This window comes from Schistocerca gregaria, chromosome 3, assembly GCF_023897955.1.
Source record: "Schistocerca gregaria isolate iqSchGreg1 chromosome 3, iqSchGreg1.2, whole genome shotgun sequence".
Lineage (NCBI taxonomy): Eukaryota > Metazoa > Arthropoda > Insecta > Orthoptera > Acrididae > Schistocerca > Schistocerca gregaria.
In genome coordinates, this window is record NC_064922.1 from 321487661 (window position 1) to 321505590 (window position 17930).

Genomic DNA, 17930 nt, shown 5'->3' on the forward strand with positions numbered 1-17930 from the left:
TTTACTACACTCATAGTCAGTTAAATTTTGCTTATCTTGCTTCTGTCCACTCTACGTTTTTCAAAGTCTGTACAGTTACTTTGTGGAAAAGTAAGCAACAGTAAAAGTAGTTGAAACTGACGAAAAGTCACTGAGCACTGAGGCGTTCCTTATTTTACAGTTTCATATCGCTCAATTATATCATACATACTGTCAAATTATTCATATATCTTCCTGTTCGTATTTTTTGGACTGCCTTTAATATTATGTGAAGAGGTGCAACACTGTACTCACAAAGTCGTGTACAAAACAAGATCCGTGATCTACTCACATTAATGAAGTCGACCTCATTATGGAGGCAAAATATTCCGAAATGCATCACGAAATTGTGAATTGAAAGTCCAAAACACTCTGAAATCCATAGCAAAATTGGGAATTAAAAATGCTTTTGTAAGTATTTGTGAATTTTTAACGACATCTATAACGCTCACCATTATAAATAACCTAAAATGTTCGTATTCGAGGTATCAAAATCCATGCCGTAAACTGAGATGTCCCCGAAAATTCCGATACTTGTCGTCTGCAGGCCTCAGAAATCATTCTGTGAATTTTACAGGCTACGCAGTTGATCATCCACATTGCCTTAACGCAGTGTCATCCTTATCAGTTCAACATAAATATGCCGGATTTCACAAGTATAGTAGCTTCACCTCCAGAAATAACCTTAAGGCGTTGGTACTTTCCCATACCGCAGAAAAGCGTGAAGATTACAGTGGTATGTGCAACAGGATAGTATGTCACAGACCTGTATCAGATTTTATAACATGGAATGCAGGCTTACTAGCCATAATAAGCAAAGAATTTGTCGTATATGTTACACAAAAATCTGAGCTGTAATCGTGGTGAATGAACGCAACAAGAACAGGAATGTCAAATTTCATGTATACCAGCTTATCTGAATTACGGCTCGAAGACGAAGATACATTGTTTGTTGTGTTCTTTATCCATACCTTGCCACCCAGTCTTTCTCTTAATGGTGTGTCCCAACTCCCTTTCCACCCTCGCCTCCTTGTCGTTTTCACGCAGTGTTTGAGCCAAGGATTTTTAATACTACAGAATAATCTCAGATGGCAGGTCTTACATAAGGTTGCGTCTCTCATGTTTTTCTTTTGTTTTCGCGCCGTTGTTGGTCAGGGCCACACACTACGTGATCACATGCTAAAGGCATTCAGATGTAAAAATGAATGCACCCAATTTACCTTGCATGGCGAACACCATTCGTGAGCCATCTGCTTAAAATTTTTTAAAGTCAAACACATATCAGCTGGGATCTCTCGAGAAGGGTACATTTTTTTCTTCGCGTCTCTATCGCAGCCCTTCGCCATGTCCCATGCATTTGCTTGCAGAATCTATATGTAGTTGTAGATATATGTAGAACATACCAGTTTATTTGTTTTAGGCTCATGCGATGTCTAATGGGAACAATGGAATCGGAATAAAAATTTATTTTAGAAAGAAACTTGTTCTGTCTTGTCTTCTCATAATTCAGCAACGCACGGAGTAAAATGTTGCCTCCTCGTTTCTGTCATTGGGAAGAAAGATCAGGAGAGCCTTTTTGGTTGCTTAGTGCTTTATTCTTGTGCAGGCATACGGAAGGAAACAGAGGAGGAAAATGTATAACTGAACCTGATTTGCTTGATTAATCGTTCCATTAAATGTGGCTAAGAGTTAGATAGCTTTAGTATTATATATCGAGATCTTGTTTCGAAATTTTATTGTGAATACATTTTGTTTGTCTCCATCATCTGAGGTAAACTCGACAGAAAAGAAATGAGGAGCTACAGCACATCTTTACTTAGCAATACGAGCTCTCTCATCTTTTTTGTGTAGCGGTAGTAGTTCTTTTTTTATGAGCGCTTGGCTGTCCTCCATTATGGATACTTGCCCCACAATTTTCAGTCGCCCATTACTGACCCTTTTGCTTCCCCTACACTCTTGATTTCGTATGAATTTCACTTTCGTGGTCCCTAGGCCGAATTTTCCTGTTCTTTTAAGTACCACCTGTAGTAAGGTGGCAATTACATCCACTTCCTACAGCTGCTGGCCAGCAAACACTCAGTCCTATAACTACGTGACGTCACAGAAGACATCTGCACAAATTTCACGCGCCACCAAGGGGAGACGTGACCCTGGAAATTTCTGGCGTGAAAGCGACAGGGAGGATGTCTGAGGGCTGCTTCCTCCCTCTCCTTTGTGCGACCCTGCCAGAAAGGGGTGGACGCCCTCTGGTGCGTTCACCCCGGCCCACGATTTCCCCCGCCTTTGTGGAGCGCTCCAAGGCCGACACCCCCGTTGAGTCGTTTCCGTCGCTACGGTGTCCACCCCTCGGGAAACGCGTCACGAACCCTTACAGGAATATACCTACAGCCCGCGGAAGACGAACAATAGGCCAGCCGCATCTGCCGCACCGATTTCGTTTTCGTATCCCGTGTCAGCTCCTCCATCTGCCTTACAACCCTTCTCTGCAGGGGTCATACCGCCAGTGGAAGAATCAAATAAAGACAGAGACACCTTTCGCCAACTGTAGTGGGACACGAAATTACTGCACTAGCAAAGCCCTTGAGTTAGAATTGGACGCTTGTGCAGCCAGCACAATACATCTTGCCTAAAGAACTTGAGAATAAAGTAAACAGTTTTTCTTACCTCGCTCAAAAGGCGAATGTAATAAGACAAACTCGATAATACTGGTACGAAATGTCTTCCTTAATGCAATGTACCGTGTGATAAAAAAGTCAGTATAAATTTGAAAACTTAATAAACCACGGAATAATGTAGATAGAGACGTAAAAATTGACATACATGCATGGAATGACATGGAGTTTTATTAGAACCAAAAAAAAGGTATTGTTAGACTCGTGAAGATCTCTTGCGCGCGTCGCTTGGTGATGATCGTGTGCTCAGCCACCTCTTTCGTCGTGCTTGGCCTCCCAGGTCCCCAGACCTCAGTCCGTGCGATTATTGGCTTTGGGGTTACCTGAAGTCGCAAGTGTATCGTGATCGACCGACATCTCTAGGGATGCTGAAAGACAACATCCGACGCCAATGCCTCGCCATAACTCCGGACATGCTTTACAGTGCTGTTCACAACATTATTCCTCGACTACAGCTATTGTCGAGGAGTGATGGTGGACATTTGAGCATTTCCTGTGAAGAACATCATCTTTGCTTTGTCTTACTTTGTTATGCTAATTATTGCTGTTCTGATGAGATCAAGCGCCATCTGTCGGACATTTTTTGAACGTTTGTATCTTTTTGGTTCTAATAAAACCCCATGTCATTCCAAGCATGTGTGTCAGTTTTTTACCTCTCTATCTACATTATTCCGTGATTTATTCAGTTTTCAAATTTATACTGACTTTTTGATCACCCGGTACATTGGATTGCGGTACCGTGTCTATAAATACTCGTATAGGTGAATGACAACTTGCTGCTACCTGTGGGTAAATAGACATATTTTTTCATAGCATCGTTGATCTCTCCCTGATGTGAGTTTATTGACTCGTCGCTTGATAGCAGTGGTATATCACTTTTCTCTTTCCACACTCTTAAATGCTTTGCGGATAATTAGAGGAAGTTTAAATCATTTCCTTAACAGGTGCAGTGTTGTAAAGAACGTTAGTAGCAGATTCTCTTGCACCTACAGATATACAATCCTTTTTAAAACACAATTTCACAAATATTTTGGCGAGTTAAAATCTTTCTGTTATAGTAGTGGATAATTTGTACGGAAACTACTTCCACACGATTTATAATACTCTTAAAACTTTTTATTCGCCCATCTCATAGAATATATTCACAGGAACTTCATCTTATGTGCCAAGTACAATTACGAAGTCGTGCTGGAGAGAAATACCTCTGAATTTTTAATGGGAAAACTCTTAAGGCTTTTTTAAATGAAACAGACGTTATTACCATTCTGCGTCTTTGTTCTTCATGTCTAAATATTTGCATCTCAACATAGTGACGATGGTGAAGAACAGATTTCACCCAACAAGTGACCAGTTTTTTGTTGCTGCCATTGTAGAATGTTTGACTTAGTTGACTGAGCCATAGCCTCACCTCTGTTTGCACCGCTTCGACCCTATCAAAGTGCAGTCCTTCAAGGTCTCTTTAAGTTTTGGAAACAGATGAAAATGGATTGGGGGCAACGCGAGACTTTATGAATGATGATCAGTGGCAGTGAAGCCAAGGCGTCAGATTATTCGAGATGTCGCAGCGCTCGTGAGTAGTCTGACATTGTCATGCAGCAGGAGGATTTCCCCGTGTGTGGACGAACTCGTCGTGCTTGAAACTCGATTGCAGCACACTGTTTCTCGCGTTACACACCGCCATGTCACACGCTACAGTTCGGAACCCTCTTCCGGCAGAAGAAAAATAAAAATGTAGAATCTTAATAATGTTTAAGAACCTTCAACATCGCAACGCGTCAGCAATCATTGGTTAATATATTAAAAAACTAAAAACCCGCCTCGATTGCGAAAAAAGCACCTAGTGTTAAGTGTTAACACAGGTTTCGCCGTAGATAACTACACCTTCTTCAGAACAACAATAAAACCCACAAGTGCCTAAGAAGACCTTTTGTCAATGATTAAAAGAACACCATAGCTATACATTTTCTTTTTCGTTTATGAATATATACCTATGGTGTTCTTTTAACCATTGATAAAGGTCTTCTTAGGCACTTGTGGGTTTCATTGTTGTTCTGAAGAAGGTGTTGTTATCTACGACGAAACCTGTGTTCACACTTAACACTAGGTGCTTTTTTCGCAATCGAGGCGGGTTTTTAGTTTTTTAATATATTAATAATGTTTGTTTTATTTATAAAAACAACGGTAGGAGTTTCCGCATAAAAAAATCGGAGACATTGGTTTTCATCGCGCTCTCGTAACTAGCGGCTGGGAAGATGGCGCTATTGAAAATACAGGACTAATATAGATTCAACCGTATCATACATATCAGTGAAAGATGGCGTTATTTTTTGGTTACTTACACTTGACGCAATCTCGAAAATCGCCCCTACACAAACAAAAAGAAAGGAGTAGAACGGTGTGGGCTAACGAAGCGTATTGCTGGTATGTAAGACAAAAGCTGGTGACTGACGTAATAGCGCAGATCGAGAAAAACAACTCTTTGTAATCGATATGAACAGATAAGTCGACGTGAGAGCTTTATCACGAGTTTGCCCTCATTCTGGCACAAGGGATAACGGCTCCAGACGTCAACTACGGTGACAGGCCCACCACACTCTTGGTGACCGGCTACAAGGCGATCACCGCCGCCGCGGTCAACGAACTCGTTTCAAGGAATGAGTGAGCGTCCTCGCGACACACGAAGCGCCGTGGATAGCAGACAAAAGGTGCCCAGCCGTCTACCGCTTTGGTAGCTGCTACTGATAAACGCCAAGATGGTGAACAATACTTCAAGCACGTGAAAGAAGGCAGATTAGGATTTAACGTCCGTCGATGTAGAGATCATTAGAGAACAAGCAAACACTCGCAATGTTTGAAGCAAGAGGAAGGAAACGAGTCGTGGCCTTGCAAGGGAGCCATCCCGGTATTTGCCGATTTAGTGAAATAGCCGGCCGCGGTGGTCTCGCGGTTCTAGGCGCGCAGTCCGGAATCGTGCGACTGCTACGGTCGCAGGTTCGAATCCTGCCTCGGGCATGGATGTGTGTGATGTCCTTAGGTTAGTTAGGTTTCAGTAGTTCTAAGTTCTAGGGGACTGATGACCGCAGATGTTAAGTCCCATAGTGTTCAGAGCCATTTGATTTAGGGAAATAGATAAAAAGGTAAATCTGCATGGCCGGTCGCAGATCTGTTGCCCTCCCGAATGCGAGTCCAGTATGGTAAACACTGTGCCTCCTCCATCGATTTGGAGCACGTGAGGTGCGGAGGAGAGACCTGCAAGAAACGATAGGACAGAACATATGTATATGGACAGAATTTACCAGAACGTTCAAAAAGATGTGTAACATAGCATCCAGGAATACTTCTCTCTTGCGAGAAAAGGCAGACTAAAGTTTGGGTACAAATTTTTCAGAACGTTTGATGTATTAGACACAGAGGGAGGGAAAAAGAAAGAAAAAACCTGGACAAGAAACGAAAATCAGTCAGAAGACTAGTTATTTCTGCCATCGCCGGCCGGAGTGGCCGAGCGGTTCTAGGCGCTTCAGTTTGGAAGCGCGCGACCGCTATGGTCGCTGGTTTGAATCCTGCCTCGGGCATGGATGTGTGTGATGTCTTTAGGTTAGTTAGGTTTAAGTAGTTCTAAGTTCTAGGGGACTGATGACCACCGATGTTAAGTCCCATAGTGCTCAGAGCCATTTGAACCATATTTTCTGTCATAAAGTCTTCAGCTGGTTTGATACTCGTATCTCTTTCTGTCGCTGTCCGCTTCATTTCAGCACGACTGCTGTGTCCTACATCTTTATCAAAGATTCTCTTTATATACTCATACCTACGCCTGTCTTCTACGGTCCCTTCAAATACTGTTTACAGCAGACACTTACGTCGTAATATGTGCCCCGCCATTCGAACTCTGCGATTAATTTATTAGGTATTTTTATCTCGTCGAGACGTTGCAGCGTGCCTTCACACCCGCCTGGTCTGCAAATGTTTCGAGTAACAACGTATTGCAGTGGCTTCTAATTGTTTTTATTCTGCCTAGCTCTCCACCATGCGAACCTTACTAACCTTGATTCCATGAATCTTCTTCTGGCTCCAAGAATTGTACTGTAGGGTGTTAGCGTCCTTTTCATTGCTCATTTTTCCTATCATGTCGTTCTTGCATTGTCCTCCGTCTTTATGTTTTCTACTTCAGAGACAGCAGAAGTTAATCACACTCTTCAAGAGTTAAAAAAAAATCAGTCCTTTTCTACAGTTAACTCTTTCTACTTCTTGATACATTTCTCTCTTGCTTTTGGATTTTCCCACTTTCTGATAATTACATTTCCAAAAGATCTTTGCATTTGCTATTCTGATAAGACGCAGTATTTCCAGAGTTCTCCATGAGTTGTTAACTTCTACATGCTTTTAAACTTGTAGTGACATCCTGTGTATAAATTATTTTACTGCTCTGTACCTTCTTCCTCATCTAAAGTATCCACGATACTGTATCTTTTGGAAAAAAAGTGATACTTCGTTGTGGAGGTAGTGATTGTCTTTTGTTCATGATGCACTTCATATTTTCCATGATGAAAAGGAATCCGATAAATTTCGGTTACACGTTAAATAACATACTAAATACTTAGGGAATACAATTACCAGTAACTGGAATGATCACATAGATAATGTTGTGGGGAAAGCAAACCGAAGACTGCGATTTATTGGCAGAATACTTAGAAAACGTAACAAGTCTAATAAGGAAAGAGCTTACAGAAAACTCGTCCGCCCTTTTCTGGAGTATTGCTGTTTCGGGTGATATCCGCCTCGGATAGGCATGACATAAGACATCGAAAAAGTTCAAAGAAGAGCAGCTCGTTTTGTACTATCGCGGAACAGGAAAGAGAATGTCACGGATAGGATACATGAATTGAGGTGACATTCATTAAAACAAAGGCGTTTCTCGTTGCGGCAGAACCTTCTCGTGCAATGTCAATCACCAACTTTCTCGTCAGAGTGTGAAAATATTTTGTTGACGCCCACCTACATAGTGAGAAACGATCATCATAATAAAAACAGAGACATCAGAGCTCGCAAGAAAAGATTCAAGTTTTCGTTTCTCCCACGCTCTGTTCGAGAGTGGAGCAGCAGAGAAGTAGCAAGGAGGTGGTTCGATGACCACTCTACCAGGTACTTAGCTGTGAAATGCTGAGTAATCACGTACACGTAGATGTAGACTCAACTACAGGAAATGTTTTGTACGGGTGTGGTTAACAGGTATCAATCCATTAGCCATTGTCCGAGAAAGCATTACCTGGTCACCATCTAATGTCACTTCCAGTTGTTCTGGCGACGGCCAGCCTGTTTACGATTTAAAACGTTTTATACGAATGTGTCGAAGAAAACATTAAGTGCACATTCAGTGCTGTCACTTATTCCTGAGAGAATATCTAATTCTCACAGTTTGCTGCTGAGAGAATGAAAGCATCCTAGTGACCTCTCGAGAGAACGCGGGAGGTTAATCACCTGTTACCAGGCTTTATTTAGAGTGAGAATCTTATGTTGCTGTAGATTTATGTGTTACCTGAAGGACTGCACACCTGTGGCTGCGCGGCTTTGTGTAACCACGGCAACAAGAGTTCATCGTCCTCAATGTAATGAGATACGCCACTCGCCCGAAGGACCTCATCACACATGGATTCTCTTAGGTTTACTCCGGGAAAAAATTCAACGTTTATACAACACATTTTCTGAGCCATTTCGCGGCTGCGGAAATGCCTTCACATTACGCCGAACTCGCTGAATAGGCTTAAGGTGGGAGGAGGTTGGGCGAATAGCCAAATCGGTCAGAGGTTAATAGCACTTTCTTTTTTAAACAGCGATCGTTACGTAACGATTGAGTACAGTGGATGTCTTTAATAGAAGGGCTGGTGCATGGAAGTCAAATGAGAAGGAGAGCAGATTTCGACTTCCGTCGCGGTGGCAGGTGGGGTTCGACGACCCGCGCAGCGGCCTGCTGATAACGGTGAGGCGATAAGTGATGTAAATAGTTCTGGGAGAGCGCACCAGTGAAAGGAGCGGCGTAGTGAGCTCGGCCGCGCATGCGCAGTGCGCTCTCGGGCCGGCCGGCCGGGGCGTTCGCCGCTCCGGCGGGTGGCCTTGGCCGCTTCCAGTCTGGGTAATTCAGTCAAGGTTCGGGGGCGTTGAACTACCCCGGTGTATGGCCGGCCGAAGCCCCCTGCGTCTCGCGCGGAGGGGTGGCGCGCGCGGCCCGCGGGGTGGGGGGCAGAGCGCGCCGGTGGTGGGGGGCCGCCGCCAGCCAATCGCCGGCCGCGCCCGGCGCCGCGGCGCGCGCCATTGGCCGCCGCGCTATTGTTTGTCAATGACCTCCGCGCCGGCGAGCTGCCGAAAAAAGGAATAAGCGGGCGCGGTGGGCGCGCAGGTTTTCTGCGAGGTCCCTTCCCCTCCCCCACTACCGCGGGCGGCACTGGCCGTTTACCAACAAGGCTGCCGTCGCCCTTCAGGTGTGGTGCGTGCGCGGCGCTGCTGCGACTTTCACTCTCCGCGTGGCAGTCGTGCGGTGCGGTCGTTCCTGAACAGTGTGTCCGCGTGTGTGAAGTGCCAGTGGCTCGCCTTGCCCTCAGCAGTCGTGTGCGCGGGACCGTGCCGAGAGGAGCGGGCGCGATGATTCTGTCCGACGGCAGCGTCGGCTGCCCGCCGGGCGCCGCCTACGACGCGCCGGTGTCTTCTGCGTCGCCCGCCTCCGCTATGCTCGTCGACATGGACGCGGCCGCGGTCGGCCGGCGAGAGCCGGAGCTGCACATAGGTAAAGCGCGCCCGCCCGCTCTCTCACTTTCCACCTGCCGCCGCCGCCGCCGCCGCCGCCTCAACCTTTCACCGGCCTCTCACTTTTCTTCCAGGCGACTCTCTCCCTCTCTCCACACCATTCTTATACACCGCTCCACACCTGTCGATGTTTGTAACTGTTGCAAGTGCAGTAATCTTCGTTCGAGGACGCTAACATAGCGTTTTGCGACAACACGGCATACGTCTGAAGCCTGTCTTAGCTGTACCGCATTCGTAGTCCGTGGTAAACTGTATGTCACTGGCTTCGTAAGTCAACTCAAAGTATCGGAGCAAACCAACGCCGTGCAACTTCCAACAGGACAATGTCTAGTAAAGCACTGTGATGTTCAAACCAACCTTCGGGTTTGATAATCCTTTTCTACCGCAAATAATTAGTTTATAGCCTTCCTGATAGTATTTGCGCTTCAATTATTACACCGTTATGATCGTTTACACTGGTTAGGACTTCCATTATCTCTGCACTTGGAGACACCTTCGCTATTACAGAAAATTTCCCGTGATTTCCTAATAGGATTAACAACTCAGTAGAAAGAAATAATCTGTGCAGGTGATGTTCCTCAACGTCCTTACTATTTAAGAAAAAAATCGTATTTTTCAAATCCACTAATAACTTCCGATTATTCATACCTATTTCGTTCACCTGATCATCTTAAAGTGTCATAAAATTCTTTACGTTGCCGTGTAGGTAGCTGTAAGTAATTTTAAGATACCTCAATTCGATCAGATGATCAAGCCGATAGTAAAAGAGCGACAGCCCTCGGCGGTTTTGAAATATGACTTTTTACAAGCACCAGAAAGTAAGTTATATTTAAATTTATGACATCAATATAAAACTGGAATTATCCATAATGATATAACAATGTTTAGGGCTTTTTGAAGGACAGCATCCGACATTGAAAGAAACTCTAAACTGTAGACTTCTCTGTGTCCAGTGGGGTTGACATTACAATTCTTACGCACTACAAGTTACTACATTTCTTTGTTTTGGGCGAAATAACGTCCTCACTGTCCCCACGCGGCGACTGCGCCCGCACCGTAATGCCCGACAAGTCGGTGACCTTGGCTAGTGGTCGTTGACAGCGAAGAGACCCGCATTCGAGAAGTCCTTGAAAAACTGCGACGGCGCTTTAGTCTTTGTTCCCTCGTGACGGTTCGAACGAACTTATCCGGGTCAGAGATTAGATAAGCACTTTGCTCGCTTTCTGTGTCAGAGGAGGCTGCGAGAAATTGCGACGCTGCCGTGCCATTGTCCCAGGCCTGGAGAGTTCAACGACCGCATGAGCAAGCAACCCTTTCATTGTTATCAGGTATGAGAACGCTGTGACGCAAAGAGTGAATGCTGGGACTCACAGTGACTCACGCGTTACTTTCTCCTACACTTTATCTAATCGGGCTATGTAATCAGTACAATAAGCATGCTGCGATATTGTTTCGTCTTTGTTAAAAAAAAAGACATTTAGCAGAAATCTTGATTTTTTGCTGGAGACGCACTATTCTGTGGGTGTTAGGGAGGGTATTTGGTTGCAGAGAGAAATATCAAATTATATGATGAATGAAAGTCTTGGAGGAATAGCTACACGGTATGAAGTGTATTAAGATGATAGCCTGTGAAAAGTCTGTTTTGGCTGCGAAGTTATTGCAAAAACAAAATGGTTCAAATGGCTCTGAGCACTATAGGACTTAACTTCGGAGGTCATCAGTCCCATAGAACTTAGAACTACTTAAACCTAACTAACCTAAGGACATCACACACATCCATGCCCGAGGCAGTATTCGAACCTGCGACCGTAGCAGTCGCACGATTCCGGACTGCGCGCCTAGAACCGCGAGACCACCGCGGCCGGCTATTTCCCTAAATCGCTTACGTGGTTGCGTCAAGTTGTCTAAAGTACAACTTTTTGAAGCCTGCTGAGGTCTTCTCCAAGGTGACGATTATTACTATAGTACTCTTCCAACCTGACGGCCTGACGAAGTCCATCTTCAGGAGCTTACGAAACGTTGGAGTATTTTGTTCTCTAAAGCAGACATATATCCAAAGGTCGAAACTGATTTGTGATGAAGGACTGTGTCGACTTGGGCGACGAAGGAGACTAGTTCACTGCAGTGACAATGCTTCAGTTTCTTAAGCCCTTTATAACACTAGAGGAACTTTTGAGCAGTGCATGGCCGTAAGCTGTAGGGCTGTAAAACAGCCAATGGTTCGATACTCTGTCAGTCCTGGGACTGAACACTTATCGCTTCTTTCACCTCTGGCAGTTTGTATTAAGGTGAAAAATTCTTTAAACTGGAAGTCTCCTTTAATTAGCTGGTTAAGTCAGTTCATAGCTGGGAAGAAGCCAATAGTATATCAGTAGGACCATGCTTAGTAAGGCACTATGGTAATGGATTCCAACCTTCGGTTTGATGGCAGCATTACTATTGTAGCCAAATGCGATCGAAGGAGAGTTTTTGAAGTAAATTCTCAGTCTAAAGGTCAGAAAGATTGAGACGGAAGAAGTCTCTGAAGTACTCTATCACGTTGTATTGTACTCACCTCGCTGAGCTCAAGTTGGTCGCTCTCCTTTGTTCGAGTGCGGTCGCCCTCGAACTGACATTTTGAGTGTGTGTGTGTATGTGACAAGAGGCCGTAGTATCGCAAGTGCGTGACGCCGGCGTGTTCTGGGCTGTTGCAGAGTTCGACGGGACGACGGTGCTGTGCCGTGTGTGCGGCGACAAGGCGTCCGGCTTCCACTATGGTGTGCACTCCTGCGAAGGCTGCAAGGTGAGTGTCCGCGCGGCTGGCCTTCACCGCCGGCCTTCAGGGCTGTCCGTTCCTGCTCACCTCGCCTGTCGCGCCGCCACGGCCGCCGCGCCGCGCCGCGCCGCACCCCGGCACCCGCAGCATTCCTTCCTCAACTCCTCCTTTATTCTCTCAATCGCTGAAATTCTCCCTCTTCAATCTTCCCTTTCATTTCTCACAATCTTCGATTTCTGCAGTAAGTTATTAGCAGCATATTATCTTGGGTGGAGATTCACTGACTCCTCCTTTATTCTTTCAATCGCTAAAATTCTCCCTCTTCAATCTTCCCTTTCATTTCTCAGTCTTCGATTTCTGCAGTAAGTTATTAGCAGCATATTATCTTGGGTGGAGATTCACGAACTCCTCCTTTGTTCTTTCAATTGCTAAAATTCCCCCTCTTCAATCTTCCCTTTCATTTCTCACAATCTTCGATTTCTACAATAAATCATTAGCCACATTTACCAGCATACTATCTTGGGTGGAGGTTCACTGACAGACGCAAGAGTAACTGCATTCGATTGTGTTGGGACTGCTGCCATCCGTTTTGTATATCAATAACCTAGTTGACAATATTAACAGTAACGCCACACTTTCAGCAGACCACTCATCTCTACAACTCATCTCCACATAATAAAACACTATCTGAAGAAAGCTGCATATACATCCCAGTAGAAATGATAAGATTTCAGGCTCATGAAAAGATTGGGAACTTGCTTTAAATGTTGACAAATGTATAATTGTGTACTTCTGAAAACGAAAACAAGTATTATCCTTTGAGTAGAAAATGACTTGAAGAAAATAGACGCCAAACAGTCATAATTTTATTTAGCTACCAGTTTCGGTGCCTCACTTCAGGCTTCCACAGACGAAACTAGATATCTAGCCGTCTGAATTATTATAGCGACCACTATCTCCAAATAGTTTCCGTAGACAGACTTGGACGCTTCACACCTCTAACAGGAACTGTCAGCCAGATAGAGGTGTGAAGGATCCACGCTTGCTGAAAAGAAGTCTGCGGAACCAGTTGGATATAGTAGTCCCTATAACTACACAAACGACTAGATGATGTACCCAGTTTCGTGTAAAGTGGCCTTGAGATGGTGCCAATCAGGCACCTAAACTTGGAGTTTGACGAAATTGTTAAATAAAATTACGGCTCTTCGTATCTATTTTCTTAAAGTCATCGAGTAGCCGTAGTCCCATTCCATCACACTTGAATTACAGAAAAAGCATCAATGAGTCTTAACTGAGATCAAAGCTGTTGTAACAATTTTTGGGAATATGAAATGGAGCAATTACATACACTCAGCCGTTCCTTATCAGGAGTCAGACATCGGTTCATTGGTAGCGTACTCGCAAAGTGTGGACCGAGTAATGGGAATTCATGTCCACCTATTATGTAAGAGTTTATTCATTTTCATGCCAAATGCTTCAGTACGTCTTTTGCCGTCTTCAGAATGTCGGAAAAAATAAGATATTCTAAACTATAAGACCTGAACGAAAGAAGTTACTGATGAGGGCAAAAATGTGCTGAAAACATGTTTGGACATGAAAATGAATAGTTGCTTGCATAATAGGCGGAATTGAATTTCCGTAATTTGCAAAGAATAAAAATGAAAACACCTTGGTGTCGGAGAAATCCCCCACCTGAAATTGGCTTAGATATGAAAAAGTGTTTTGAATCAAGACGGTCCCCAAAGCCCGTATTGACAATCGTTTGACAACGGCAGAATTTCGAAGAAACCCGATAGGGTGCGAACGGACAATGGAAGTAAATGCCTCTCGCTTCCCGGTCGTGTATGTCCTCTCCTCATTCAGTAGAGTCACTAAGCCCCAGATATGGTTTCCCACCTTGAAATGACTATATAATTCGTCTGATTAGGCTCTTTGGGCTTCAGATGATGACTGCTAGCAGGTAAAGATGTGTGGGACGGACGGTGATGGCTGGATTTCGCATTCCGGTGTGGTTTCGGGCAGAAGTGGAGTTCGTGCAGAGTGTCTGCGCAGGCGGCGACTGGCCTGCGGGAGATGAGCTGCGGTCGTCGGCCCGGACGCGTCCTTGCAGAGGTCATCCCACCCCGAGCGCGCGGCGCCCTGGCTCCATCTCCCGCCGTGGCCACGGTCACCCCCGCCTAGCGTCAGTTTCACTGCAAACGCAACACGCGACAACTAATTGTTGTCTCGAAACACTGCTCTCTGTGTTTAACTCCGTGGACGTCAGGGAATTCATTATCGTGTGATAGAGCTCCGGCTTACTACTCTGAGTGTCCATGGACGAATTTCCAGTGCTGGAAACTCAACGCGCTGCTCTGTTACTAACGTTCGGAGCCAGTAACGAACAAGTATCTCTCTTGATCATTCGTACCTTTCATATTTTAACACTCTACAGGCTGCATGGATTGCCGTCCGGGTGTGAATGTGCTACTAATACACTGTACCTGGGATAAGCAATTATCATTTCCGGACATCCTGCTCTGCTCCAAAAAAAAAATATCCCACTTTACTTTTTCGATCATGTACTGTGACCTTAACTTTGTGTTCTGCCTTATGGCAGGTCTGGTCATGGGGGAAGCCTCGTCAGAGAGGTCCAGCGCATGAGCATCTAGGGAAGTGATTCCAGTGGTGGTTTCCCGTTGCCTTCCACTGATGATGATGAAATGGTAATGAGGACAACACGCAGTTCCTGAGCGGAGAAAATCTCGGACCCAGCCGGGAGTCGAACCCGGGCCCCTTGGCATGACAGACCGCCACTCTGACAACTTTTTTTTTTCATCTCATTTTGTTCGTTTTCGTTCGTTTCATGTGCTCAATGCGGGCGTCGCAAGACACCCGTTTCAGTTCGTTGTTCATCCATTAACTCAGTTTTTTTATTACAGAGGGCAGCTAACCCTCTGACCGAACACGCTGAGTTACCGTGCCGGCAAGCATTGAGCTATCACGGCGGACCTTACCCCGTGATAAGGTTTGTAAAACCAGCAGGCGAAGCTAGTTTGTTCCTTTCTATAATGTAGGCTTTCGGGAGTTTCATAACGTAATTTCGACTAATAAGGTGAGTGTACTGCGCCAGTTTCAACAGCCTTTTTTGATACTGTTTCTATTCCATCGCAGGACGCCTCTACGTGGACTATTCGTTGCTTTTGTGATGTCACTCTGAAGCTGCTTTTTGAACTGCGCGAATAATAACGAGCTAACCATCTACGTACGCTACATGCCGTGCAACGAGCGCAGGTCTCACGGAGATTCACGTTGCGCGGGCGGCACACCTGTTGCGTCACTGGAGAAAGCAGAGCCAACGGCCTGCCGGCCGGAGAAAGTCGTTACGTCACGCTCGCCACCAACATTTCTTCCTTCCTTCCCGCTCGCAGCGCTTCGGCCGAAACTGTGTCAAGTAAAGCATCCCTGGCTCTTCGAAGCCTGTTCACTATCACACCGGTATATTGCCGTGTTTCCCCAAAATCTGTTTAGCCTATTTGCAAAGTAGCTACATTGCAAGAGTGGAGTGGCTATCGGTATCCTTAACGTAACTGTACGAGCTCGGTATTCTAGTGGGTAAGTGGCGGATTCCAAATGCGTAGTCTCTGAAAGTTCTTAGAATTTTTTTTTTTTGACTTGTTCCTTCGTTAACTTGAAAAATCCCAAATTTGATCCTCGTTAATGTATAGTTCCACCTGTAAGCGGTCATACCACGTCCGTCAGGTTCAAACCAACCTTCGAGTTGAGGACAGCTTTCCTTATGTGTATCGGAGCAGCAGTTTTGGGTGCGCCTTCACATTTTGCGCTTCTGGAGCAGACAGTTTCAGGGTTGTAATACAGTGTATGAGCCGCTAAGCTGTCGCGGACCCGGAAGACAACGCGAGCGGCTTTGGGCGGTCGTTTGCCTTGTAGCGGCCCTGGGAAAGGACGGACCGCCGCCTCGAGCGCAAAACCGCCCACGGCCTCGGCTTCGTTACGAAATTCCTTCGGCAAAACTGCGGGACACTTCACGTCTATTCAAATACGTACTAAATAATAAATTATTCCTAGCAAAACCACCTTTCAAACTGCCTTTTTATCCTACATACGCCAATTCGAATGAACGTGGGTGCATCAGCTTTGTAAAACCTGCCACACGTTATTTAGAAACATAGACGTTCGAGCAGAGAGAGATATTGCAGTGGCCAACAGATTGAAGTCGGATCAGCAATCCTCCAAGTTTCCCGTGGATACTCTATATAGGCGAATGCCTCGTATGGTGTCTTTGATTTGCTTCCCCAACCTTCACTAATGCAGGCTTGTGCTGACCTCATCGTATTCTATCCCAGAGAGTACCAATACCTTAGTATGTGCAATAGATAGAACTAATTAGTTTATATCGCAGGTTCCGCAGTCCTACAAAGTTTAAAATACCACAACCCTCCATACGCTGAGCAGCTTTGGTGTCTGCTCACAAACGTCACCTACCGCTTTACAGCGACATGGTAGCTGAAATACGCCAGTAAAGGGAAAAGATCAATAATTACAGTCATTTCATAGACAGAAGTAATTAGTCCTTTTAATACCTGCACAGAATACAACATCGTGATTTCTTTCCGTGTCACTAAAAGTAGCGACACAGTCTCTCCATTTATGTATTAGAGAAATGACGTGTCTTGCTACGGACGTGGGCCTCAGTGCATTCATACAATAGGCGAAGTACGATACAGTGAAAGAAACTTAACTGACACTGCGCATTACTTTCTTATTTTTATACTACACACATTAAAAACGTTTCATTACTGAACAAGAAAAATTTCAAGTATTGCTGTTTCTTGTCGTGTGTCCTTATGTGAGTGACGACACTGTATCAAATCTTCTCGGCAGCCACCGGCTGTTACCTGCATCGCCAATATTCGAGTCTTCCTAAGGCAGTACCGTTATTGAAATTTCAATCGTAAATTCTTCACTAATAGCAGTAACACTGTGTGTGTCAAAAGCAAATACGTATCTAAAAATATGTTCAAATGTGTGTGAAATCTTATGGGACTTATCTACTAAGGTCATAAGTCCCTAAGCTTACACAATACTTAACCTAAATTATCCTATGGACAAACACACAAACCTATGCCCGAGGGAGGACTCGAATCTCCGCCGGGACCAGCCGCACAGTCTATGACTGCAGCGCCTTAGACCGCTCGGCTAATCCCGCGCAGCCAAATACATATCTCCAATGTTTCAAAGTAAGCTGGTATACATCACCGGCAAGCAATCGCGCAAGGTAGTTGCCGAGTTCCACTGTCGAAACTAAACGCGCGTTTGCGTCCACTGACGATAGCGAAGGTCTCGCCAAAGGCTGTACAGATATTCTGGAGAATCCTGCTCGCTAACGTGTGCAGCCTTGTATTACGCGCTAGGGAGATCGTGGGGTCGATAAGAACTGCAGCTCGTCATAAGAAACGAGACTATGGGAATTACGAATTTTTTAACCACTCGCTCCGCAACTGGCTAGGTATCTTGCGAGTGTTAGAGAGCTCGTGTTCCTCGCCAGAGAGAAACTGACGGAGCGAGAGGGGCGCTAGTGGTCGGTTGGTGCAGGAGCGGGCGGCTGGCAGCGGCGGATACAGCGCAGCTATTTGTGGCGCGGGCAGTCGGCGAGTCGGGCAGGCGTCTTTGTGCGGCCCTCGGCCCCC

General features: G+C 45.3%; 1 protein-coding gene across 3 annotated transcripts in view; it reads left to right on the top strand.

The window, feature by feature from the left end:
- LOC126353907 (ecdysone-inducible protein E75) overlaps positions 1-17930 on the top strand; it is a 407934-nt gene that overhangs the window by 353963 nt on the left and 36041 nt on the right. For 2 of the 3 annotated variants that reach the window (XM_050003135.1, XM_050003137.1), the window contains exon 2: positions 12179-12267. In XM_050003135.1, the coding sequence (XP_049859092.1) occupies positions 12179-12267 (89 nt within the window). Of the gene's footprint in view, positions 1-9084; positions 9466-12178; positions 12268-17930 lie in introns of those variants that run through there. The other variant, XM_050003136.1, reaches the window with a different exon arrangement.